This window comes from Eptatretus burgeri, chromosome 1, assembly GCF_056783735.1.
Source record: "Eptatretus burgeri isolate ZD-2024b chromosome 1, Ebu_testis_v1, whole genome shotgun sequence".
NCBI classification, from domain to species: Eukaryota; Metazoa; Chordata; class Myxini; order Myxiniformes; family Myxinidae; genus Eptatretus; species Eptatretus burgeri.
In genome coordinates this window covers 66775778-66803461 of record NC_140961.1, presented here as the reverse complement: position 1 = coordinate 66803461, position 27684 = coordinate 66775778, and the positions used below count along the sequence as shown (strand labels likewise).

At 43.8% G+C, this 27684-nt stretch overlaps 1 protein-coding gene across 4 annotated transcripts in view; it reads left to right on the top strand.

Moving 5' to 3' along the window:
- Positions 1-27684, top strand: part of RPTOR (regulatory associated protein of MTOR complex 1) — a 211467-nt gene that overhangs the window by 92750 nt on the left and 91033 nt on the right. For all 4 annotated transcript variants that reach the window (XR_015059587.1, XR_015059589.1, XM_085886708.1 and 1 more), the window contains exons 12-17: positions 3756-3839; positions 4427-4537; positions 13577-13651; positions 13794-13859; positions 24226-24417; positions 27123-27263. Coding sequence is in view for 2 of the 4 variants with exons in the window: in XM_085886708.1 (XP_085742834.1) it covers positions 3756-3839; positions 4427-4537; positions 13577-13651; positions 13794-13859; positions 24226-24417; positions 27123-27263 (669 nt within the window). In the remaining 2 variants the exon portion in view is untranslated. The remainder of the gene's footprint in view (positions 1-3755; positions 3840-4426; positions 4538-13576; positions 13652-13793; positions 13860-24225; positions 24418-27122; positions 27264-27684) is intronic.

The window sequence follows — 27684 nt, the reverse complement described above, 5'->3', positions numbered from 1 at the left end:
TATGAGATTAAGGATTCGTCACTCCTTAGGTGTCATTTCCCTGGTCTCTGTTTATGCTCCGACTGAGGCGAGTGATCTCACCGTGAAGGATGCATTCTACGCCACACTCGAGTCTGTGGTTGATCAGTGCCCCAGACGAGATACACTTCTAGTCTTGGGGGATTTCAATGCATCGACTGGAACTGATAGGGATGGTTATGAGGTGTGTGTTGGTCCCCATGGGTCAGGAACTATGAACCAGAATAGCACTAAGTTCCTTGACTTTGCAAGAAGTCATGGACTTAGGGTGGCTGGTTCATGGTTTCAGCACCCACAAGCTCATCGCTGGACTTGGTATTCCAACGCTGGTGGTGTGGCAAAGGAGATTGACCATGTCCTCATTGACGGTCGTTGGAGGATGATCCAGAACTGCAGGGTCTACCGGAGTGCTCAGTTCCTCAATGCTGACCACAGGCTTGTTGTAGCAACTCTAAAGCTGCACCTTAAATCCTGGAGAATGGTACCATCCCAGCCTAGGCTGGATGTTGCCAAGCTCAGGGATGAGAGAGTAGCTGAGGAGTTTGTGAACAGGCTGAGTGGACACTTGGGGGGTCTGGGTGCTTTGGGGGGTCCTGAAGAGTTGTGGAGCGCCTTCAAGACCACCGTCCTTGATGTTGCCAGTGGATGCCTTGGAGCTCACCGCAGGGCAAAGAAGAATTTTGTCTCTCAAGGGACACTGGATACCAGTGACCAGAGTCGCAGGGCCAGGCTGAATGGCAGAGCTGAGCTGTTCAGGGAGCTGAGGCGTAAAACTGTACGTGCACTGAGTGTGGACAAGGAGGCCTATGTGCGAGGAATCTGTGAGGGGGTAGAGCATCACCTGTGGACAGGTGATTATCGTCCCGCTTACAGGGGAATTCGCGCATTACGTTCATCCAAGCCCATCCCTCGGAGCACTGCAGTTCGAGCAGAGAGTGGTAGGCTCTTGACAGAGGAGTCTGAAGTGAAGGCCCGCTGGGCCGGTTACTTTGAGCGGTTGTACCAGGCTGATCCCCCAGCTGTCGAGTTGGACGTCAAGGGTGTTACAATCCCTGTTGCTGACCCTCGAATCAACTGTGGTCCACCTTCGCTTGTGGAAACACGGGCTGCGGTGAACCAGTTGAAACGGGGCAAAGCTCCAGGGATCTGTGGCATCCATGCCGAACTTCTCAAGGCTGGTGGAAATGCTGCACTCGTGTCGTTGCATGCAGTTTTGTGCTCTGCCTGGAACACAGGCATCATCCCAACTGACTGGAAGAGGGGCCTTGTTGTCCCTCTCTGGAAAGGGAAGGGTGATCGCCAAGACTGCAACAACTACCGAGGGGTGACGCTGCTCTCAGTGCCGGGCAAGGTCTTTGCTCGGATAATTCTTGATAGGGTTCGCCACCATCTGCTTGAGCACCAGCGTCCAGAGCAGTCAGGCTTTACACCAAAGAGGTCAATGATTGACCGTATCCTTGCACTTCGTGTCCTCACCGAACGCAGACGAGAGTTTCGGCAGGGGCTGCTTGCAGCCTATGTTGATCTCTGTAAAGCGTTCGATTCAGTGACTCGGGATGTCCTCTGGAGGATTCTTGGTCTTCGTGGGGTGCCACCAAAACTGATCGATCTGATGTCTGAACTCTACTCTGGTACTGAGAGTGCTGTGAAGTGTGGTGGTACCATCTCTGACTTATTTCCATTTGTTACTGGAGTTCGTCAGGGATGTGTACTTGCCCCCACACTTTTCAGCACTTGTATGGACTGGATTTTAGGGAGGATGTCGGAGAGATCAAGTTGCGGTGCATCGTTTGGGAATGTCAAGATCTCGGACCTTGATTTTGCAGATGATGCAGTCATCTTTGCGGAGACTTTAGACATCCTCTTGGGGGCCCTCGTGGTGCTGAATGAGGAGTCGGAGCCGTTGGGATTACGGGTTTCTTGGGTCCAAACTAAGATCCAGGCTTTCGGTGACATCTTGGATGCTGCTGTCCTGTCTGTTTCTGTTTGTGGTGAGGATGTTGAGGTCGTGGAGAGATTCACTTACCTTGGCAGTGATATTCATGTCTCTGCTGGCTGCGAGCCAGAGGTCAATAAACGTCTGGGTCGGGCCTGGGGAGTCATGGATTCACTGGATCATGGGGTGTGGCGCTGCCGATACCTGTGCGGGAGGACGAAGGTCCGAGTCTTCAGGTCCTTGGTACTTCCAGTCTTGCTCTATGGGTGCGAGACTTGGACTCTGACCAAGGATCTGAGATGGAGACTTAATTCCTTTGGTACCAGGTCTCTTCGGAGAATCCTTGGCTATCGCTGGTCGGATTTTGTGTCCAACGAGCGGTTGCTGAGAGAGACTCGGATGAGATTTGTTACCTGCATAGTCCGTGAGCGTCAGTTGCGGCTGTATGGACATGTGGCTCATTTTCCTGACGCTGATCCTGCTCACCACATTCTCTCAGCGAGGGAGTCTCATGAGTGGAGGAGGCCAGTGGGCCGACCACGTGCCTCATGGTTGCAGCAGGTTGACCATAATCTCAAGGAGATGGGGATTGGCCTGGCATCTGCCTGGGGGATGGCCAGACGGAGGCCCCTGGAGTACCGGCGGAATGTGGACGCAGCGACGCGCTGTTCTGGCACATGCTCCCATACCTGACCTGATATTCTCGTTGTGTATTTTTAATAAATCTTCTGAAATTTGTCGAATTTGTTTTTCACTTGGAAGTTGTGGGTTGGGAAGTGTTAATAAAAGTGGAAAAAGTCTGGTTTTATGCAATTTAAATCCAGGCTAAAGGAAACAAAAGGTCAAAAATTTGAAAGGGGGTGTAGACTTTCTCTTGGCACTGTATAACTCATATATGTATATGTATGTATATATCATTCAAACCAATCACTGATTGATTGACTGACCGATATTAATGTTCATTACCTTCCGGGTGACGTAGAATGCTGAAATTTCGCTTCTTGATGGACATCAAAGTCTATACACCGGGAAAAATCACAGAACAATCGGAAAGCGTCTGCAAATGAAAATATCCAAAAATAGGTTTACCCTTGTTGTGCTTTCTGCTCAATGCTTATGAGCGACTCGAGACAATGAGGAAGCATGATGGTTTATTATTGCTTCAATGTGTATGCATACATCACTGTAATATATATATATATATATATATATATATATATATATATATATATATATATATATATATATATATATACACAGTATATAGTGTAAAACCCGTTCTCCACCATAGCCGAACGCCGTGACGTCACCGTCATGACACAACTATGGCTGCAGCTCCCAGAAGAGAGCATCTCGTCGAACAAATTACTATGATGTTAAATGTAATTATATGTCAGAAGCTGTCACAAGTGAATGAAAATGCAGTCACCGAACAGTTTCACCCTCATTAGGGCATCATCTGGGTAATATAGCACGTTTCCATGACGAGCCTAAGACCTTGTATTGAGGAAAAATATGTAAAGTATTGTTGTTTTCTGCTTGTGCCTACTTCCAACCACATTGGCTGATTTTTTTCCTTGACTTTATTGTTTTGGCCTGTGTGAAGAATAAAATAAATGCGACCAAAAAGCCTGGTTAATAATGGTAATCACCCTCATTTGCTGTGTTATCACAAATTACTGACGTTATTGCCTTGAATTCCCAATTGTCTCTCATGCATGCTGAACACACTGCTGGCCTTTTTGTAGCTGAATCTTATGGTTGGTACATGATCAGTCAGTCTTCTACTATTATTCTCCAGGTCTTACTGAGCCAAGTGCATCGGTTACGTGCCCTCGACTTATTGGGCAGATTCCTGGATCTGGGACCCTGGGCTGTGAGCTTGGTAAGAAAGTAGCTCACGTCGTTTGTTGCAGCATCGTGATGAGATTATCCAAAAATAATTATTATTTGTAAAGCAGAATGTTTCGTGTCATGCTAATTTCCCCTGTTTAAACGGCAATGATGCAAAAATGGTTTCTGTAACAATCACGCAATTGGGAATAGCACGGTAGCTCAGACGTAACATATCACCATTCATATGAGCTATGTCATCTTGATTTAATTCCAAATCTGGCCCAAAACTGTCAACTTGGTGCTTTGTTGGTTTTCCATTAAAATATATGCATGCGTTTTTAAGGGGGAATTCAGCTGCTGTCCTATTTGCTAGCATTTGCTGGTGGATCGTAAAGATCTTGCAGTGCCTTCTGAAATAGTGGACCATTTTGTGCTGTATCTTGGCTTGAAATATTTTCCTTGATCAATGGGGGGCACTGCCTCCAAAATATAAATGCACGCCTTAAGCTTGTACAATCTTGAAGCCAAAATTCACAATCGAATCCTGGTCAAATATGCATTTGCCAGATAGACTGTGCATGATTGGCATTTGCTGGTCAATTGAGCTAACTGCATTTTGTCTGCTTGCTTTTGTAGGCCCTCTCTGTGGGGATCTTCCCATACGTTCTGAAGCTGTTGCAGAGCTCAGCACGGGAACTCCGTCCCCTCCTTGTTTTCATCTGGGCCAAGATTTTGGCAGTGGACAGTGTGAGTACATCGCCTCCAGGCTTGCATCTCTCAATCAGCATTCCACCCCAAAATATTTACAATCACATGATAACAACAAAACAAACGATGCCTATGTCTGTTTTTACATCTTTCTTAAAGGCAGACTTGCTTTTGTTGCATTTTTATCTGCAAGGTAAAGGCTAAATGTTTTACGCAAGGATTGTTTTGTTACCTCTGCCACCGAAGGTGGATAGATGTTATGTTTTCACCCCTGTCTGTCTGTATGTCTATCTCTTTGTCTGTAAGCATGATATCTCAAAGTTATCGACAAAATATGATGAAATTTTGTGTACAGGTTGGGTGTATGACAAGGACGAATTGATTAGATTTAGGTGAAGATCTGGATCCGAATCCACATACGATAATCTTTTAATTTTTTTAAGTGGTTCTTCGCCATTGAGAGATGGTGCTAAAAACGATGTATAGCATGATATTTCAAAAAGTTGTAGATGGGTTATCACAAAACTTGGTGGATGAGTTGGGAAGGTGACAAGACCGAGTGCCATTCTATTTTTTTTTTTTAATCTGACAATCATTGTATATGTTTCACCTTGTCTGAACAATGGTCTGTAAATTGCTTCAACTGTCAATGAGAACATATTCTTCTTGGTTTTATTCAGGTCAGGTCAGGTATGGGAGCATGCACTGGAGTAGTGTATCACTGCGTCCACTTTCCGCCGGTACTCCAGGGGCCTCCGTCTGGCCATCGTCCAGGCACATTTCTGTCCCATCCTCATCTCCTTGAGATGCTGATCAACCTGCTGCAACCCCGAGGCACGTGGTCGGCTCATTGGCCTCCTCCTCTCACGAGGCTCCCTCGCTGAGAGAATCTGGTGAGCAGGATCGACATCAGAAAAATGAGCCATATGTCCATACAGCTGCAGCTGATGCTCAAAGACTATGCAGGTAACAAATTTCATTTGAGTCTCTCTCAGGAAGCGCTCGTTGGACACAATGTCTGACCAGTGATAGCCAAGGATTCCCCGAAGAGACCTGGCACCAAAGGAATTAAGTCTCCGTCTCAGATCTCTGATCAGAGTCCAAGTCTCACATCCATCGAGCAAGACTGGAAGCACCAAGGACCTGAAGACTCGGACTTTCGTCCTCCCTCACAGTGAACAGCCACACCCCATGATCCAGTGAATCAATGAATCCCCAGGCCCGACCCAGACATCTGTTGAACTCTGGCTCACAGCCAGCAGAGACCTGAATATCACTGCCAAGGTTAGTGAATCTCTCTGTGACATCAACTCCTCTTCAGAAACAGGTACTGACAGGATAGCAGCATCCAAGATGTCATTGAAAGCCTGGATCTTAGTTTTGACCCAGGAAACACGTAATCCCTGCAGCTCCAACTCCTCACTCAGCACCTCGAGGGCCCCCAAAAGGATATCCAGAGTCTCTCCGCAAAGATGACTGCATCATCTGCGAAATAAAGGTCAGAGATCTTAACATTCCCAAACCATCCACCACAGCTTGATCTCTCTGACATCCTCCCCATAATCCAGTCCATACAAATGTGGAAAAGTGGGGGGGACCAGTACATACCCCTGACGAACTTCAGCAACAATTGGGAATAAGTCAGAGAAGGTATCACCACGTCTCACAGCACTCTCAGTACCAGAGTACAGTTCAGACATCAGATTGATCAGTTTTGATGGCACCACATGAAGACCAATCATCTTCCAAGGGCATCCCGATTCATTGAATCAAACGCTTTACAGAGATCAACCTAAGCTGCAAGCAGCCCCTGCCAAAACTCTCGCCTGTATTCGGTGAGGACCCGAAGAGGAAGGATATTGTCAATCGTTGACCTCTTTGGTGTAAAGCCTGACTGCTCTGGATGCTGGTGCTCAAGCAGATGGTGGCGAACCCTATCAAGAATTATCCGAGCAAAGACCTTGCCCGGCACTGAGAGCAGTGTCACCCCTCGGTAGTTGTTGCAGTCTTGGCGATCACCCTTCCCTTTCCAGAAAGGGGCAACAAGCCCCTCTTCCAGTCAGTTGGGATGATGCTTGTGTTCCAGACAGAGCAAATAACTACATGCAATGACACGAGTTCAGCATTTCCACCAGCCTTGAGAAGTTCATCATGGATGGAAAATATCCCAAGAGCTTTACTCATTTTCAACCGTTTTACCACAGTCTGTGTTTCCACAAATGAAGATGGACCACAGTTGATTGGAGGGTCAGCAATGGGGATAGTAACACCCCTGACATCCAACTCGACAGCTGGTGGATCAGCCTGGTACAGCCGCTCAAAGTAACCGGCCCAGCGGGCCTTCACTTCGGACTCCTCTGTCAAGAGCCCAACATGCTCCGCTCCAACTGCAGTGCACTGAGGGACAGGCTTCGAGGTATGCAATGCGCAAATTCCCCTATAAGCAGGACCTGACCTGATCACAGGTGATGCTCTACTCCCTCACAGATTCCTCGCACATTGGCCTCCTTGTCCACCCTTGGTGCACGTTCCATTTTACGCCTCAACTCCCTGAACAGCTCAGCTCTGCCATTCAGCCGGGCCCTGCGACTGGTCAATGGTATTCCTTGAGAGACAAAATTCTTCTTCGCCCTATGGTGAGTTTCAAGACATCTCCCAGCAACATCAAGGACTGTGGTCTTGAAGGTACTCCACAACTCTTCAGGATTCAGCAAAGCACCCAGACCCCCCAAATCTCCACTCAGCCTGTTCACAAACTCATCAGCTACCCTCTCATCCTTGAGCCTGCCAATATGCAGCCTGGGCTGGGATGGTCCCATTCTCCTGCGTTTATGCTGCAACTTCAAAGTTGCTACAACAAGTCTGTGGTCAGTATTGAGGAACTGAGCACTCCGGTAGACCATGCAGTTCTGGATCATCCTCCAGTGACCATCAACGAGCACATGGTCAATCTCCTTTGCCACACCACCAGCATTGGAATACCAAGTCCAGCGATGAGCCTGTGGGTGCTGAAACCATGAATTAGCCACCCCAAGTCAATGACTTCTTGCAAAGTCAAGGAACTTAGTGCTATTCTGGTTCATAGTTCCTGACCCATGGGGACCAACACACGTCTCTGAACCATCCCCATCAGTTCCAGTCGATGCATTGAAATCCCCCAAGACCAGAAGAGTATCTTGCCTGGGGCACTCGTCAACCACTGAGTCGAGCGTGGCGTAGAATGTGTCCTTCACGGTGAGATTACTCGCCTCAGTCGGAGTATATTCAGACACCAGGGAAATGACACCCAAGGAGTGACGAATCCTTCGTCTCATAATACGTTCGTTAAGGCCCAGTCACACCTTGACGTTTTAGCCAGCAATGGCAACGTATTAAAATGTATGTAAAACGCTGGCTTACGTTGAACTTTTGATGTTTTTTTTTAAAGATTCGGACGTATTCATAATGACTTGGTCTTAAGTATAACGTATTGGAAACGGACACAGAACGTTTCGTTGTGTCATAGATAACTTATACCAACGAATGCTGAACCTGTTGTCGGCCTTTACAACCGATGCCCAACGATAGTCTAACTTATGCATAGCACCCTGCACGCATCGCCGACGATGACGTGGCGTAGGTTATGAAAAGGCTGCCGCACAACGATTCAAATCATAACCGCCGCAGAAATGGAAGTATCAACATCGCAGTCACACCTTGGCGATCTTGCCAGCGAATGCCAACCTCTGAAAAATGCGTCTAAAACGCTGGCGCACGTCGAATACGGTATGGGTAAGTTTGGTATGCGTGAATAGAACGCTAAAGTACGCTATCATACGTCGTATTAAATGGAGTACGTCTTGTAATTTTAAACATGTTAAACATTTTACGGCGTACTTGCCATATGACACATGTTCCGCATGCGATGGGAATAAGTTGTACGCACGATATGCGATCGTTGACACACATCGCCACACGTTGCTTGAAAGGTACTCATAAGTCGAAACACGTCAAGGTAATGGTTAGCGTCAGTGTTCCGACTCCCGGGTTTTTTTTTCTTCGGTATGACGGTGTTCAGTGTACAGTGCGGTTATGATTTAAATCTTTGAGCGGCAGCCTATTAATTATATTATATTATAGCCGCACTAGAAATCGAAGTGTCTTAATCACCATCATACCGAAGGAAGGAAGAAAAAAAAATAAAATAAAAATAAAACCAGGAAGTCTGGAGCACTGACGCTAACCATTACCTTGATGTGTTTCGACTTATGAGCACCTTACAAGTAACATGTGTCGATGTGTGTCACCGATCGCGTAACGTGAGTACAACACGTAACTCATAGGTTAGAAATAAGTTTCGGGTACGCTAAACATTACCTCGACGTGTTTAGACTTATGCGTAACTTACAAGTAACGTGTGTCGGCGTGTGTCAACGATCGTGTGATGTGCCTACAACTTATGGCCAGTGTTATGCGGAACGTGTGAGTCATACGCTGGCATAAGCCTTAAAATTTCAAACATGGAAAATTTGAGGACAACCGAAAAGTACAACGTTTAAAGCCAGCGTACAACGACGTATGGCAGTGTTTTTCAGCGTGCTCTCAATGTTATCAAAACTTACACATAACGTATTCAACGTGTCCCAGCGTTTTAGACAAATTTTCCAAAAATCGGCATCAGCTGGCGAAAACGTCAAGGTGTGACTGGGCCTTTAACCGGTGTTACCTCACTTATCATTGGAGTCAGCTTATTGGACACAGCTGCAGCAACTCCTTGGGCATGGTAACCATCAGAGTAACCAGACCAATAGTAGGAGTAACCACCTGCCATGATCTCGCCGCAATCCCATCTCCGAACCTCAGAGAGTGCTGCAATACCGATATCCAAACGCTTGAGCTCAGATGATAACAGAGACAGGTGATCATCCTCTCTTAGGGATAGGACATTCTCGGCACCCACCCGAAGGGACTGCCTCAGGTTAACCCAAGGAGACTACCGTTTGGTGGATGACACCTCAGCACCACCCCGACACACTCTCTCGCAATTTGACTCGGGAAGTTTACCCCGTGGTTTCCCTCCTCTCATCAAAGATTGGGGGTCCCGAAGGCTTTGCCCCAATCCCGTCATCCGTTGAGCTGCTCTGTGAAGGGCAGCTGCATAGGAGGTACTCCCACGGAGTGGGTTTTCAGATTTTTTTCATGCTTTTAGTATGTTTTGCGGAATGAAGTTTTTTACGTTGGCCGGAGTGCAAATCCTGCCACCAGACAGTTTTTCTTTTTCATCCTGCTGGGTTTCCATTTCATACACCCTCCTCACCAAGAAACTTAGCGGGTGAGACGGTTTAGTCGCCGACAACCCGACCATGGGACAGGTTAGTGCAGGTTTACATGGCACCTGTTGCAAGTCACAGATCTAATCTGACCTGAGTTGGGGGGGGTGGTTGGGGGCTGGAAAATCATTTGGGGTGGAGGCAGGGAGAAAATCCATGGTGGTCCATAATGATCAAAATTGTAAAAAAAAAGTGGAGATTGATATTTATTTGAGGACATGATACATTATCATAGCTGTCAACCCAAACCTGCTTGAAAGAGTGAGACTATTTCGTAACTGGGGTCCAGGTGCTGCAGGCCCTGGTCAGGTCCAGTGTGATTCCCTAGTGGAGGGTAGAGCCCCCACCCAGAACAAATCCAGTAAAACAGAATCTAAATGGAGAGCTGTGGTCACTATAAATCTTATATTAGCAAAGGCGAAGGAGGAAAAATTATTCACAATTTGATTGAACTCTTCAAACTAATAATCGTCACTTAGTATTCCAAACCTGTATTCAGATGTGTACTTCAAGACATATTTTGACAGTGAATTTAAGTATTTCCAGTCTAGAATCATAAAAAAATAAAATTCACCTTTTTATCACATATCTGCCCCACTATAAGCTGCTTGAAAGTAATTTCTGTACATGCAAATGGATGGCTGCATATACCCTTGACCTAGAACTGTACACCATCTCCTTTGAACTGTCTTGCCTGGGTTTGAATCCCCACCCAGGTATAAACTGCCATCCTGGTGTTTAGCAAGCAGGGTGAGGTATCAGTGCATTCGCCGTCCATCAGATGGATGTTACAGATCTGTTCGTCTTTGTTAAAGGTCCCACGGTATCTTTCGTGAAGTGTAGGGAAGTTATCACTGACTCCTTGAACAAATTACAAAATCCTGCATAAAGTGCAGGGGGCATGTGGTCTGGTCTTCATGGATATCTTTCAGAACATCAAGTTACACCGCTTCTTATGTCAGAGTGAGTTTGTTGTCTGGTTCAGCAGATCCAGTGCCTCCACAAACAACCTTGAAAGTGACAGCATTTCTCATTGGTTGGAAACTTAGGTGTTTTGACAAGGGACCCGTTTCTGACTTAAAAATATATAAGAAAATTTAAAACGTTAGATTTCAGTGGTTGGGCGTGAGAACATGACCTTAGTTGAAAAATTGTGAGTCGCATGCCAAATGTGTGACAGTTAATAGGCAAGCATTATTGTTTTTACTCAGAATGCAAACCAGCTTCATCATCATGACAATTAACAAGAGAGAGAGAGAGACATCAACATAAATGTACATGTTTGCTCACTGGATGACAAGACAATATGGATCTCCAAATACTGCATTAGCGTCATCAGGAGGAACCTGGACAGGATTCTGGTTTCAGCTGCTGCTCCACTACCCTCAAACCCATCCAGGCACAGCCATGTGAGCCTTACAGGAAACTCTCTGCGAGAATTGACTTCTCCTTAGACAGATAGATAAAGAAAGAGAGAAATAAAGAGTAAAAGAGATTAAAGAAAAAGAAAAAGCAAGAATTAGAATCGATAAAGAGAATTGTGAAAAAGTACTAATTTAGTAAAAGAGCAAACAAATTGCTGTCACATTTATTTATAATATAGAACATGTATCTCTCCACCACTAAAGACAATATTTAATGGTAAAAGACAGTTTGTCCGCGAAATAAATTCACCTTTTTTTTTTTCATTCTTTTCTTATCATATTGTGAAGAATCCAACACTATGAGAGTGGAATCTCAAACTGACTTTTTAAAACAATCAGTATAGTTGGGGGTAGAAAGCTGACGAGGTGGTAGCATGGGAGGTGCACTCATCGTTTATATGATTGTTTTCAATGTCTTTTTAAACAATCTCTCATTGAGTAATCGCCACTGTTAAGACTGATTGATTCCCAATCACAGCACAATAAAAGTTAATAAACGTGCACAATCTTGGTGTAGTTTGTCACTCGGTACATCATAGCTTTAATTAGTGCAGAAGACGCGGTTTTACGTGTGTGTGTGTGTGTGTGTGTGTGTGTGTGTGTGTGTGTGTGTGTGTGTGTGTGTGTGTGTGTGTGTGTGTGTGTGTATGTGTATGTGTGTGTGTGTGTGTGTGTGTGTGTGTGTGTGTGTGTGTGTGTGTGTGTGTGTGTGTGTGTGTGTGTGTGTGTCCACGCATGTCCAGAGCATAACTTGTATTACCATTTGAGCTTTTGTCATCAAATTTTCAACAAATCCTTATTATGAGAATATGGAGAAAATAATTAATAAATGTTACTTCTTTCTGTTTTTTTAGCTGTTGCTCAGTTTAGTTTGAGCACAACAAAGCGGACGTGGAAGGGCTTTGCATTTTGAGATGCTTTCTAGTTTGCTTTATAGAGTTTGTGGGAAACAAACGAAAAGGAAAACCATCGCTAAGTTTTAAAATTCACCAGAATTTAAACTCTTAAACTGCATATATTAAAGTTGGAGTAGAATTGGGGGAAAAAGCCATTGTTAGAAAGCTGGTTATCTCTACTTTTGTTCCAGGAATAATGCGTATTTGCTGTAAAAAAAAAATTTTTTATTCCTGAGCAGGTTGTTCTAAGGTGATATCATAAACATAATAATTAGCTGCATGGATTATTGACATTTTCACAGAAAGTGGAAGGGCTAATGTCACAGCGTTGCAAAAATGTTGAGCACCAGCAGTTTACCCACCCTTCAGATGGATGGAATGTGTGAATTATTTTCTGAATAAATTACATGCTGTAAATATAACCTGATGGATGTTTGGGTGGTGTAAGTTTTTGCAATATATGCTATGAAAATGGTAAACCTTTTTTTGATCGATTTGAAACATTAACATGCATGAATGCCAGGAAATCCCAGGAAATGAATGAGACAGGGAATCCCAGGAAATCTCAGGGAATCCCGGGATGGCACTCATATGAAACAATGCCCCCTCCCTCTGGCGGGGTCAGTAAAGCACTTGCACTATGCCATGTACACAGTGCAATATTGCAAGCCATCTCCACAGCTTACTTGTAATACATCCTCCCCATCAGTACCAGGTAGCGATATACGTAGCACATCACGGGTGATGACAAACAAATACCTACCTACCCTGTTTTTCGGTTTTATAATATAGATAGTCTTTCTTGCCCCACCCCCGACCAACCCCGAATAATGAGATCTGCACTTGGGCAATTGTAAAAGCAGAGACTACAGCTCTTACCTAAGTTCTAGTATAGTGAGTTGATGAAGCTATGGTAGGTACATGATTATGTCTGATTGCACAGTTTGTCCATTCTCATTTGTATAACATGCTTTCAATACATGTCCTGCTTTATCCTCTATGTTCCTGGCATGCACCTATGATTGTGCAGTTACGGGCAATCTTTGAACTCATCACAGATTTATCCTTCTTCAGAATACAAATACCAAAGGACATTTGTCACGTGCACTTTGTTGCCTCGGATTATGACAGCAGCTGCAGAGTTATCTGAAGTTGGCATAATGAGCACAAATTTCAAGCAAGTGGTGCAGTGAGTACAGGATAGCTATCCATAGGAAGAATGGAGAGAAAGGAATCAAGTGTATGGATTAGTCAAGAACAGTGGTTGTTTTTCAGTTTGAAGCAGATGGTCTGGATAAGTGTCGATGGTGGTTTTGTGCTGAAGAATTTTAATCCCAATGTGATGTGCCATTATCTTGATGGTTACTGTTGTATTTATTTAATCATTCATTTATTTATTTACTTACTTCCTTTTTATTCATTTATTTATTTTCCTCATGTCTCCTGCAGTCCTGCCAGGCAGATCTGGTTAAAGATGGTGGGCACAAGTACTTCTTGTCTGTCCTCAGTGACCCTTTCATGCCTGTGAGTTTTATCTCCACTCTATGTGTTTGAGATCTCAATTTCTCAGATTTTTTCCTGAAACCATTTCTTTTTTTCTTTTTATTCACAAAAACTGGAATGGTTTGTCTTCTTTTTTATTTTTAATTTTTATTTTGTTCCAAAGGCAGAACACCGAACAATGGCAGCTTTTGTCCTCGCTGTTATTGTGAATAACTACCCACCTGGGCAGGTAAGAAACGTGTAATGCATAAATCTTTCACTTCTGTTCCACAATCATGTTTTTGTGATTAACATTTTACATCCACATCCTCATCCTCATCCTGTTGCAACATATCACCTTTCCTCTCACATGCTACTGTTTTGTCTTTCATACATTAGCCTGCTCATCTCCAGTTTTTATGTATTCTGTTTTGGCATGTTTGTGATACAGCACAGGGATTTATCAGACTTAAATTGTCATTTCCAGCAGTGATAATTTTTAATATTTATGATTGTTAAGAAGTTAAAGTAGGTGAGCTTTTGCCAGCACATGAGCCAAATTCCAAATTCCTGCCCTGATTTCCTGCGTTAGAGTAGTGACCCATCCAGGATTGTAACTCCAGCCAAGAAACTGCTTCAGCAGAACCGATGTTCTGTTGAGAGCATGGTACATAAAGGAGTTCAGGTCTTTATGATTCCCATTGTTTTCTCCATTTGTAGTTAAAGATGTGTGTATGCTTTTTAATCATTGCCAACATATCCTGCCATTGCTATGAACGCATTTGCTGTAAAATAAACAACAACAAAAAAAACATATACTATTGGTTTATGACAACATAATGAACAATGGTATACAGTGCCTTCAGAAAGTATTCACACCACTTGACCTTTGTCACATATTGTTGTGTTACAGCCTGAATTTAAAATGGATTAAATTTTGTTATTTTGTCACCGATCGACACAAAATACCCCATAATGAAAAAGTGAAAATGTGTTTTTAGAAATTCTCACAAATTAATTAGAAATGAAAAGCTGAAATGTCTTCTGTTCTGGGCGACCACTTGTTCAGGGCGAAGGAGCGCGGACCACTCGCTCGGGGCGACGGGGCGCGGACCACTCGCTCGGGGCGACGGGGCGCAGCCCACTCGCTCGGGGCGACGGGGCGCGGCCCACTCGCTCGGGGCGACGGGGCGCGGCCCACTCGCTCGGGGCGACGGGGCGCGGACCACTCGCTCGGGGCGACGGGGCGCGGACCACTCGCTCGGGGCGACGGGGCGCGGACCACTCGCTCGGGGCGACGGGGCGCGGACCACTCGCTCGGGGCGACGGGGCGCGGACCACTCGCTCGGGGCGACGGGGCGCGGGCCACTCGCTCGGGGCGACGGGGCGCGGGCCACTCGCTCGGGGCGACGGGGCGCGGCCACTCGCTCGGGGCGACGGGGCGCGGGCCACTCGCTCGGGGCGACGGGGCGCGGGCCACTCGCTCGGGGCGCGGGCCACTCGCTCGGGGCGACGGGGCGCGGGCCACTCGCTCGGGGCGACGGGGCGCGGACCACTCGCTCGGGGCGACGGGGCGCGGGCCACTCGCTCGGGGCGACGGGGCGCGGGCCACTCGCTCGGGGCGACGGGGCGCGGGCCACTCGCTCGGGGCGACGGGGCGCGGGCCACTCGCTCGGGGCGACGGGGCGCGGGCCACTCGCTCGGGGCGACGGGGCGCGGGCCACTCGCTCGGGGCGACGGGGCGCGGGCCACTCGCTCGGGGCGACGGGGCGCGGGCAACTCGCTCGGGGCGCGGGCCACTCGCTCTGAATGACGTGGCGGGCATAAGCATGCGCAGTGAGCGAATGATTCCCTCAGAAGGACGTAGTGCTGTTCCGCTGTTGACTGTAAGGCGTTCGGCAAGTGACTTAAGCACTCATGCAAGCACTCCAATAAAATAGTTGATAACGAACGGTTGGCCAGACTTTCTGCAAATCACATCGGATCCCTTTGACTTCAAAGCCTGTCTTCACCGCGCACACAGCAGTTCATGAAATAAAATGAAATCGTTCAAATAATGACTTTATCCACAAAAGAGTTGCAGCTTAATGCAGAACAACCCGGGAGACATCGCAAAGTTCAATTGCCCATGAAATAAGCATTGCAGATAATTTACCACCGCCATCTTACCTGCTCGTCTGTGCATGCGTCACGTGGTGTTTCGGTTCGGGATTCGCACCGTTATAATTTTTTTTTTAAATGTCTTTTTTTTAAACCAGATTTGCTTTGATTCCCTGAAAATGACCTTGCGAAACCTCCAAAAATATACACAGATCTGGCAGACGCAATGGATAGGCAGTTCCTCTGGGGGACAGGGTGTGAGGCTCGCAGTGAATGCATTAAATCATTTAGCTCAATGAAGGTATTTAATTTTGGCATGTTCCTAAATTTTTTGTTCATTCAATATAATTCTGCAAACAGAAAAAGATAAGTTTAATGCTTTGGAAATTTCACATTTTCTTGTGTTTCTATGGAGAAGGAGGGAACATAGCCTAGCTTACTTAAAGTAAATAGGTATGTCGGCTTCGTTATATGACTCGTTATTTCTTTAAATTATCAGATTTCACAACACATTTCGACACTTATTTGGTCCAGATGATATCCATTCCTCAAAACCGAAATAATATTTCGATGAAATACTTTAACTCGTCCGTGAGAGTAGATCGTGTCATATCGTATCATATAATGCATGAAATCGCTCCAAGCTCTTAATTTCAAAACTCCAGTACTTATAAAAGTGATGTTTCCAGTGATTCATAACTCTGGTGAACAGGCATTTGTTAATATGAGTGAGGAAAGTGAAAAAAAAAACTTTATCGTGAAGAATTTGTTGCGGCCTGTTCCGAGTCAAGGCATGGTTGGGCAGGCCCAAAAACATGGCGGCTTCAGACCCCAACGAGGTTACCCAGGAAACGCCTTAAGACGCCAGAGAGCGAGGTGACCGAGGATCGCTTGATGAAGGTTGTAATTAAATAAGCCCGTTAATTATCTTCAAAAGGGGTGTTTTAAGTAACCCACACATCCAATTTTCACTCATGCATTTCCGTCAAGTTTTCTTCGTATTCTTGCAAAGTTTCAGGCTGCAAGGTTATACAGTTTTGGAGTTATGGAGGGCACGCACATGCGCGTGCGCCCCACACACACACACACACACACACACACACACACACACACACACACACACACACACACACACACACACACACACACACACACACACACACACACACACACACACACACACATACATACATACATACATACATACATACATACATACACACACACACTGACATTTATTTTATTATTGATCTCTCTCAGGAGAAGTGAATTATTGGAGAATGGTTTCTGTAAGGCTCACTTGGCTGTGCCTGGACGGGTTTGAAGGTTGTAGAGTCGCGGCTGCAACCCAAACCCTATCCATGTTCCTCCTGATTGCTTTCTCTTTACTCTTTACTTCTTTGGGTTCCTTTTTGGTCTTCCGTTTCATTATATGCAGCAGCCCTCCATGGCACACGCATTTTACACTCTGTCAATGAGTGTGGCCTGAGATGACCTGACAATAAAATTTCCGTTCTTTTCCACACTGTCAAGACCCGCTTCAAACTTCTCACTACATGTGCTTTTTTCCGTGATGTAACTGCAAGTCTGTGACGGATTTCATGAAATATAACTCACTCCCTGCTTCACCATTCTCACTCCTTTCTCCCCCAATGAAAATCTGCACAACATTTTGCTGTCCATGAAATATAGGGTTTCTCTGTTGCCTTTTTGCCTCAGCAGCTTGTTTGAGCAGAATTTACTGCTGCTGAAGATTAATTTGAGTTACCCCACCCCTACCCCCAAAATCAAGGAGACTGAAAATATATTAAAGGTTACTGCTATTTATGATGGCATTGCATGCGCCCTGCTTCCACATAGAAGTCATTTGTGACCGAATGAAATTCTAAGTTATTTCCCATTGCCCCAAACATTGAATTTTGAGAACTTAACGGAATGCAAAGTACGGTATCTACAAACGCAAACATTGTGAATTATTTCACAAATAATTTTGACCAGAAGCCATCACATCAGCATAAAGGTAATTAGATGTGCCATTGTTGAGAAAGGCACATTAAATACATACATCTTTGACAACCAGCATTGGTGACTTTGAATACAGGGTGATAACGATTGTTCAAGGCACTGTACATGTTTGAGCTCTTTGGCAAATTTTTGGGTGTTCTATGGAAGACCCCTTTATCAGGCTGTTGCATGATCAGTCATCAGCTGTAATATTGTTTCTTGTATCATTCCATGTAATGAGGCCTTTCTACATGACAGTCATCAAGTGGACAATGATGTCCATTTCGCAACACACAAGAGTTGAGCTGAACTGCACACTTGTCACACTTATCTACTGTTATGTGCCAGGTTGCATACGAAGTCATCAGTTGGACTAAGCCTAAAGTTTTGTTTGTTCTACTGCTGGTGCGACTCGGCTCAATTTAATTATTGCGTGTTGTAAAAAGTGCATTGGTATCCTCTGTGTGCCGATTTGGAAGACAATATGTCGTCTCCCAACATCGACATATATTTACTCTTGTGCACCAAAACCAATGGTATTAATTGGCGCACATTTTTGACAAAGTAGATAGAATAAAGGACATTGCAGAATACACTCCATAATTTGCCTGCCAATTTGAATGCCACCAATCCAAATAGACTATTTATTTATTTTTGGAGCTGTCACTTGTGCTGTATAACATTCCATTTACTCATTTTTACTGACTACTGCAGCATTTGGATGTTGGCAATTTATACCTGCGTCCATTCGCTTGTCTTTGCTGTACATCGGGCTTCACTTGGATCTTCCAAGAACTCGCAACAACAGTGGACATATGAACACAAAATGGAACACTATAAAATGAGAGAGAGATTTGTCTACCTCCAAAATTATCCCATTTGACTCGATTAAAATGGAGATCAAACAGTTATCGAAGATGGTGATGGATAGACGTATCCAAATTGTTGTTGGAGGCCTGCACACACTGACTTCCTGTCCAATGAGCCAGATTTCCATGATAGCTTTTTAAATTTTAGAACATTTGTTGCGGACAAATAAATTTCCTTAATTGTGCTTGGATAAAGTGAATCTGGGTTAATAAGCAGGAAGATTTGAGCACTGTTCTGTGCTGTTTCTTTTGGTAACTTATCCTGTTCCTCAGTGTCTTTCACTGTATGCATTCAATTAAAGGTGAGGCAGGTACAGTTAGTAATGCACTGCATTATAATTGATGTGCAAAGTATACTTGTAAAGTAACCTTTTTCCCCCTGATGCTCATGGTGTTGTATGCTTCATGAAATACTTCGCTGACTATATTTGAACAGCTATTTTATTCAAAATGGTCACGTTGTCATGGTTTTTGTATCTTGATGTGGATAGCAGCTATGCGTAATTTCCATAGCAGAGATAACCAAAACATATATTTGTTTAAGTTGAAAGTTTTGCCAATTTGAGTGATCTCTGGAACATGTCTATTTGAATTAGTGATAGTCGACTGTATTTCAAATTTCCCAGGTTATTTTCCAAGTATTTATTTGGTCTTAAGCTGTGTTGCATCACGATTATAATGTAATTATATTTATTTATTGACAGTAATCTCATAAATTGAGGTAAGGCCAGCATTAAAATTGATGGTGTTTCTCCAGAATGAAGAGGAGTAATTAAATTTGCATTCGTGTGATGTGCCATTGTGTTTATCTTGAAATATTAGGCTGAAAATGTTATCGTCAACTGATATTGTCAACACTGCTTACACTAAATTATTCTATCGATTTAAAAAGAAGAGTATTAGATTCCCTTTAATTTGATTCTGAGAATTGATTAAGCAATAAAACATCAGTGATTTATGGTTACCATTGTGCAAACGAAGCATGGAAAATGCACCCAGGGCGACCAATACAATTGTTACAAGGATGGCCTCAAAGCCAAAGAAAAAAAGAAGAAAGAAGTGGTGAATTTGTTGATTATTTGGAACAAAATGGCTATGAAAGGCAGAAATGGAGACAAATGGTGCATGATGATGTGGTAGAATTTGAAACAAAAAAATACCCCAGCATGCTACCCAGAAGAGTCACAATAAATTATTGTCACTGCCCAAACAGACATTCGTTGTCCAGACTGGCAACCATTCTGAAAAACAGTTCCTTCAAACTGTGGCACACATTTTTCACTACAATATCAAAGATTGGATTATATGTTGGTTGCAAATACAGTAATACCCACTTTGCGCTACCCTGTAGAACGCTAATTCATTATAGAGCTCCTTATCCTGGAGAATTTTTTTTTTTTAACTTAAAAAAAAAGAAAGAAAAAGAAAATCCATAACACGCAGTGTTCGCCGAGTAAATGCACCCACCTCCATTGTTTTGTCTGTCCACACTCTGCTAATGAGGTGGAAGTGGGTCATGCATTAGACTTGGCTACGGCGACCAAGAGAACAATTCTCAACAATGCAGACAAAATAGAAGCTTCTGCCCAGTCCACCACTTTGTTAACTAAAACAAAGTGAACCCATTGGAGGAGTTTATCAGGGAAGATGGAGAGCCGGTTAAGCTTGGTTTGACAGGTTGAAGTGCCGCAGTAACTTGCAGACCCATCCGTAACAGTGAGGAAGCTGCGAGCGCTGACTACCAGGCATCCCTTAAATTCCCCAAGCTGTTGTTTACCATCTGTATTACAGTACAGTATTTATAAAATAATCTTACCCTCTATATTATTATTGGTGCTATTACCTATACCACACATGTGTAAGAAATAATGTTATCGGGAATGCATCTCCATATATACAATGGTATAATAACCCATTTTAGCATTTTCGATTAGCACTATCTTTTCCAAGAATGCATCCTGCGTGTTATGTGAGGTATTACTGCAGTGAAATTGTATGTCTGGAGATGTTGTGTCCAGTTCTAATGAACATTGATAACAAGTGTTTTTCTGGATGACATTGTTACAGATGCCAGGTGTTGGCTTAATGGTTAGGGTGGAGGGCTTGGGATCCAAGGGTCCTGAGTTCAAATCCCGCTCAGTTGTTGAATTAATACCAGGTTGGGTTAACTCGGCTTGTCATCCTTCCAAGGTCGGCAAAATGAGTGCCAGCATGCTGGTGTACTGTGTCGGAGTGGCGACCCGTCCAGGATTGTGCCGAATAGCCAAGGAGACTGCTTAGGCAGCACCAACGCTCTGCACAGAGGATGGTCCCAATGGATGGATGGATTGTTAAAGAGCTCATGCCATCAATATATTTGTATACTTTTGAGGATTTAAAGTTCAACCAATTCACAAGATCTTGCACCACCTGCAAATGTGTGTATGGCCAAACTTGGATGTTGTGTTTTTGCTTGACTTGAAGCTTCAGACAATCGCCAAGAGTCTGAGCTGGCATTTGTAGAAGATTGGCAGAATATTTTGCAAGTCGTCTTCATATTACTATTTACTCTCCAGGGCTTCAAGCAGGCAGTGCACTGCCACCTCATGTCATCTCTTCATCCTGACCCATTATTTTTATTTCCACCATTAACCCTACCTAATCCAACACTCTTGCTGATTTCAGTGTTTCTCTCTCTTTCTCTCTCTTTCTCTCTCTTTCTCTCTCTTTCTCTCTCTTTCTCTCTCTTTCTCTCTCTTTCTCTCTCTTTCTCTCTCTTTTTCTCTCTTTCTCTCTCTTTTTCTCTCTTTCTCTCTCTTTCTCTCTCTCTTTCTTTCTCTCCTGTTCATGTATTCTTTTGCTAGTTGTGTCCCTCTACCCCACTGCCAATTTAACCTTTCTGTTCCATGAGCCTCGCTCTTGTAGCAAGAAAAAAGAACCTCACACCTCTGATAATATATTCTGGACAGAGAACATGTCAGTTGTATATATCCCAATATAAATAATTATTATTCGTGATCAATTGGTATTTTTAAATGGGTGTGTGTAGAATGTACGATCAAGTGAAAGGTACCACTCGTTAACCTATAATATTTTGCCAATACTATTCATTGGCTCCAAGCCTACAAATAGTTACACTGTTTACCTTCATTCCAATTTTTTAGACCCTTTGGAGAATTTCTCCCTGCTACTGTGAATTGTAGAATTTTTTTTTTTTGTGTTCCTTTTGATAATGTCACAATTGATGGTAGAATAAAGAACTCGACTTGCTGGTGAAGGCTTGTGTCGAACTGCATCGTTGAACAGGTAGAACAATGGATGACATCAATAGGACATTTATTGAGGTATGCTAACCACTATGGGAAGCAAGAAGCTGACGTTTCGGGTATTAACCCTTCATTGGCACCACTCTGGGTGCACGCAAGCTCTTTTGCTCCCAAAGATGGGGTGATGCCCAAAAGGTCAGCTTCTCCTCGCTTTGCACAATTGATGGTACTTTTGGAGCATCATGAATGTACCTGGCTTCAGTCCATTATCAATTTTTTGCTTGTATATCTCAAAATTACTTTATAGTTGAACTAGAACGGGCACTCGGTAGAGCGCATACCTTCGCCGCCGCTACTTTTTTCCGGGCACATTTGAAAAACGTCATTTAAAAACGTCCATGACGTCACAACCATCAGTCCGATGGACGTCAAATTTGGTGTTAGACATCATTGAGGGCAGTCCAACAAAATGGAATGATAAACACTGAAAAAAATCGAAAGTTTAAAAATGACGTCATCTTGTGACGTCATTTTGACGCACTTACAATGACGTCACTACCAATCCGGACTACCATCCTGAAAGCGCTTATTTCACGGAACATTTTAACGTTGGTTTCACGTCAATAGCTCTATTAGATCTGAAGTTATGCCTACAAGTATATTTTGACCTTGAGTGTGACCTTGACCTTGACCATAGAGTTAATTTGCAAAACCTGTTCATAAATAAGCAGATATTTTGGTACTGATCATAATGCCTGGATTTGGGACAATTTCCTTTACAAATTACATAGATATTTGAATTTAAAACATCAGGACAATTTAGCCACAATTGAAAAACGTTATGTTCAAACGTCAATGACGTCATAACGGTCAGTCCGAAAGACGTCAAATTTGGTGTGTGACGTCCTTAAGGTAAGTCCTACAAAACAGTATGATCAAAATTGATGAGGTCGAAAATTGAAAATTTACGTCATCTTGTGACGTCATTTTGACGCACTTCTGATGACGTCACGTCAAATCTGACACCACGTACCCGAAAGGTATTTCGTCATGGAACAATATGGCGTTGGTTGCATGTCGATAGCTGTCTTATGAAAGAAGTTATGTTCAAAAGTTTGTTTTTGAACTTTTCATGACCTTGACCTTTGACCCGATCGCTCCCAAAATCTAATCAAATCGTCCTTGGATAATCACGAATCATCCCACCAATTTTCATGCAATTCGGTTACATACTTTCTGAGTTATGCGAATAACAAACAAACACACATATTCACAAATTAATAAATACACAGCGACCAAAACATAACCTTTCGCAGAATGCGAAGGTAATAATCTTTTTTTTAATCATAGTAATTGTAATTGAATCTTGAGTTTTATATGAATCGTTCATTTAAAAAGCTGTTTTAGAAATTTTTACTAATTTTTCAACATGCATGATCAAGGTTCATGGAATAATGAGATGACATGGGGTAAAACGGCAACAAATTGACAGTGGGGCAGTGGGGCCACCGTGGGATACAAGCAAGGGAATGAACGAACAGGAACACAGAGAGGAGGGGAATTAACACAGCAACCTTCTGCAAGTAAGAGGTTACTGGGGGGAGCGAAGATTTGTGGGTAGGAATTGGGAATGACATGAAGTCCATCCATCCATCCATCCATTGGGACCATACTCTGTGCAGAGCGTTTGTGCTGCCTAAGCAGTCTCCTTGGCTAGAGGGCACAATCCTGGACGGGTCGCCACTCCGACACAGTATACCAGCATGCTGGCACTCATTTTGCCGACCTCAGAAGCATGACAGGCAGAGTCAACCCCACCTGGTATTAATTCAACATCCGAAGGGGATTTGAACTCAGGATCCTTGGATCCCAAGCCCACCACCCTAACCATTAAACCAACACCAGGCATAATGACATGAAGTGGTGGTCAACAAACAACTTGCTCTGGAGTGAAGAGTGCATTGCACAGCCTCAGGAGAGCGATTCCACAAACAGGAGAAAAGAGGAACAAAAGAGTGCTGGAGGTGTGCAATGATCCTGGACAATAACCAGGAGAGGGTTCGTGGAAGAACGCAGTTTACTGGAAGACTAATTCAGAGGATTCTTTTATTTTATTTCCTAATTCAACTTTCATTGGCATATCTATCAATTGAAAGTAGCCCATCTTCCTTACTTTCGAAAGATATACTTGTAAACAAATTCCATACACATAAGCAGCAAGTTTCCAAAGATTTATTTTCAGCATGGTGTTTTGCTTGCAGGGATTAAGGGATTCTTGTCACACGAATGAAAAGTTTTTCACAGAGGTTCTTTTTTTGACTATATGCCATTGTTTCTTCATTCTTTTAAAATGGGAGATACCGTTACCCACCAATTGATGATAATTAATGTGTTCCAGGAGGCCTGTCTGCAAGGCAGCCTTATTGCCATTTGCCTTGAGCAGTTGAGTGACACCCATCCACTACTGCGCCAGTGGGTCGCCATGTGTCTGGGTCGTATATGGCAGCACTTTGACGCGGCGCGTTGGTGTGGCGTGCGGGACTCGGCACATGAAAAGCTCTACTCATTACTGGAAGACGTCGTTCCTGAGGTAATGTCGTTAAATTCTTAAAATGAGGACATGTAATACCAAAAACGCATGTAATACCATTTACAATGAAATTGCTGTTACATGTATGAACAATGAGCCATTTTGGCAAAGCTAATAACTGTCTACTGGTGCTTTGGTGGTTGCATCGAATGTAGGGACAGGCAAAATCAAATAGTGTTCATACTTCCAGACCCTTTTGCATGTAGCAGATCATTTCAGCCGTTGAGCCTGAGATATACCTCATATAAACCTGGATCATAAGCATTAGCTTGAACCATGTGGCATATACTTGTGCAACTGTTTGTAGTTTTACTTTGACATGAACCTGATATTCAAGATCAGGCAAGTGCAAATTTGCTGCATGATGAACTGACTCACCTACTTTGCCCTATTTATTATTATTATTTTACTGTGGAATGTTTAATTCATCCATCTTCAAGCAGATTAAATTGTCTGATATTCAACGACCTGAAAAGCACAACTCCGTGGGCAATACAAGGTTGACGTGGACTTTTTTGTATTATGGAACATGGTTGACATTCGTATGCTTAAATTTTGTGCAATGCCTGTCTGCTCTGATCAAGTTATACAGGAAGTGACCTCAATGCTCATCAAAGCATTCTGCTTAAAACCAATATACTGACCAACATGGTCGCTGTGCTATGGAGCAGAAGCCTGTCCCTCATTAAGTTTCTTGTGAAGGGAGACCATCAAACGAGCTAAGATTCTTCGGAGATGCAGGTCGCCAACAAAGGCAATAAAGAATTGTGAGGCTACTGACTTCTCTTTGGTATTAGAGGAATCGGTCATAATGCTGGTTTTGGGAGATTTTGATCATTTTCACGGCTTTAGTAAGCATCGACGGCTTGGAAGAGAAAAAAAAAATGTAAGTGTAGGAGTGATGGAGAGAGAATGGAAAGAAGGTTTGGAGGAGATGTGAGGAAGAGGAGAGAAGTGAAGAAACATGTATGGATCATAAATGGGGGAGGAGGGGAAGCTGATGCAGCAGGTGGTGAAAAATCTACCATATTTGATTTCATGACAAATATGTAGCCCTCTCGGGCTGAAATTGAGGAGGGAACTGATGTGACAGAGGATATCTACTTATGGATGCTAACTTGGCAGTGTGATCAGAAAAGGTTACGACGAATGGTGACATTGAGGACTCCTAATGTCTACACATTGATGAAAGCTTGGCCACTGAAGAACTTGACCTCTTCTCCATCTGAATACAAGATAATCTTCTTTTTTTTTTAACAGGAAACACCAGGCAATTGAATGCTTGTACACTACATGGCCAAAAGTATGTGGACACCTGCTTGTCCAACATCTCATTCCAAAATCATGGGCATTAATATTGAGTTGGTCCCCCCTTTGCTGCTATAACAGCCAACGCTCTTCTCGGAAGGCTTTCCACTCAATGTTGGGACGTTGCTGTGGGGATTTGCTTCCATTCAGCCACAAGAGCATTAGTGAAGCCGGGCACTGATGTTGGGCGATTAGGACTGGCTCGCAGTCGGCATTCCAATTCATCCCAAAGGTGTTCGATGGGGTTGAGGTGAGAGCTGTGTGCAGGCCAGTCAAGTTCTTCCTCACTGATCTCTACAAACCATTTCTGGATGGACCTCACCTTGTGCACAGGGGCATTGTTATGCTGAAACAGAAAAGGGTCCTCCTCAAACTGTTGCCACAAAGTTGTAAGCACAGAATCATCTAGAATGTCATTGTATGCTGTAGTGTTAAGATTTCCCTTCACTGGAATGAAGGGGCTGAGCCCGAACCATGAAAAACAGCCCCAGACCATTATTACTCCTCCACCAAATTTTACAGTTGGCACTATGCATTCGGGCAGGTAACGTTCTCTTGGTATCCGCCAAACCCAGATTCGTTCGTCGCACTGCAAGATGGTGAAGTGTGATTCATCACGCTAGAGAACGTGTTTCCACTACTCCAGAGTCCAATGACTGTGAGCTTTACTCCACTCCAGCCGACGCTTGGCATTGCGCATGGTGATATTAGGCTTGTGTGTGGCTGTTCGGCCATGGAAACCCATTTCCTGAAGATCTTCATGAACAGTGCTTGTACTGACGTTGCTTCCAGAGTCAGTTTGGAACTCGGTCGTGAGTGTTGCAACAAACAACAGACGATTTTTCTGCGCTACGCACTTCAGCACAACGGCGGTCCCATTCTGTAAGCTTGTGTGGCCTACCACTTCACGGATGAGCTGTTGTTGCTCATAGACGTTTCCACTTCACAATAACAGCACTTACAATTGACCGGGGCAGCTCTCGCAGGGCAGAAATTTGATAAACTGACTTATTGGAAAGGTGACATCTTGAAAGTCACTGAGCTCTTCAGTACGGCCCGTTCTACTGCCAATGTTTGTCTATGGAGATTGCATGGCTATGTACTTGATTTTATATACCTGTCAGCAATGGGTGTGGCTGAAATAGCCGAATCCACTAATTAGAAGGGGTGTTCGCATACTTTTAGCCATGTAGTGTATCTTGTTGTCATTAAACAATAAAGCTGATCATTATGTATTGTGCTGTATTTACTTTTTTATATGCTGGCATTTCTTTGTTACAAACTGGCTAATTCATCATATTAAATCAGTTGAGAAGGAAGTTTTCACAGCAGAAAGTCTGTTGGTACGTTAATGAAGGAAACGCCTCTAATGCAAAGTGCCACGGGATTGCATGCAGGTGCGTTGTTCAGCGGTGTTTGCCCTGGGGACCTTCATTGGAAACTCAGCTGAGCGCAGTGACCATGCTACCACCATTGACCACAATGTGGCCATCACGAGTGCACAGCTGTTAGGAGATGGAAGCTCCATGGTCAGAAAGGTGTGTTCACCTTGTATGATGTGAGAACATTTTTTTTATGCTTTCAACAGGCAAAAACATCTGTTTGTCATCATCTCACGCACATCGGATGAAATATTATTGAATGAAATATGTTCACCAACCTTGCAGAGCATTTGTCACACATTTCACTGTTTAGATTTGCAATGGTATCTGATCATGCAAACACGTGAAGGGTTACTGTGCTTTGTTCATATTTTTCACTAACATTCATTTCTACCAATTATCCACAGCTCATTGTGTAAAATATTTTCACTTTAGGAAATATATAATCAACAAGAGGGAGAATTACTTTGCAATTCATGTTCCCTCCTGATGAGATATTTTCTAAGTCCAAAAATGGCACAACTGTGAAAAATTGACGAAACGCCCTGAAACTCGAACTTTTCTGTAACTTATCAAA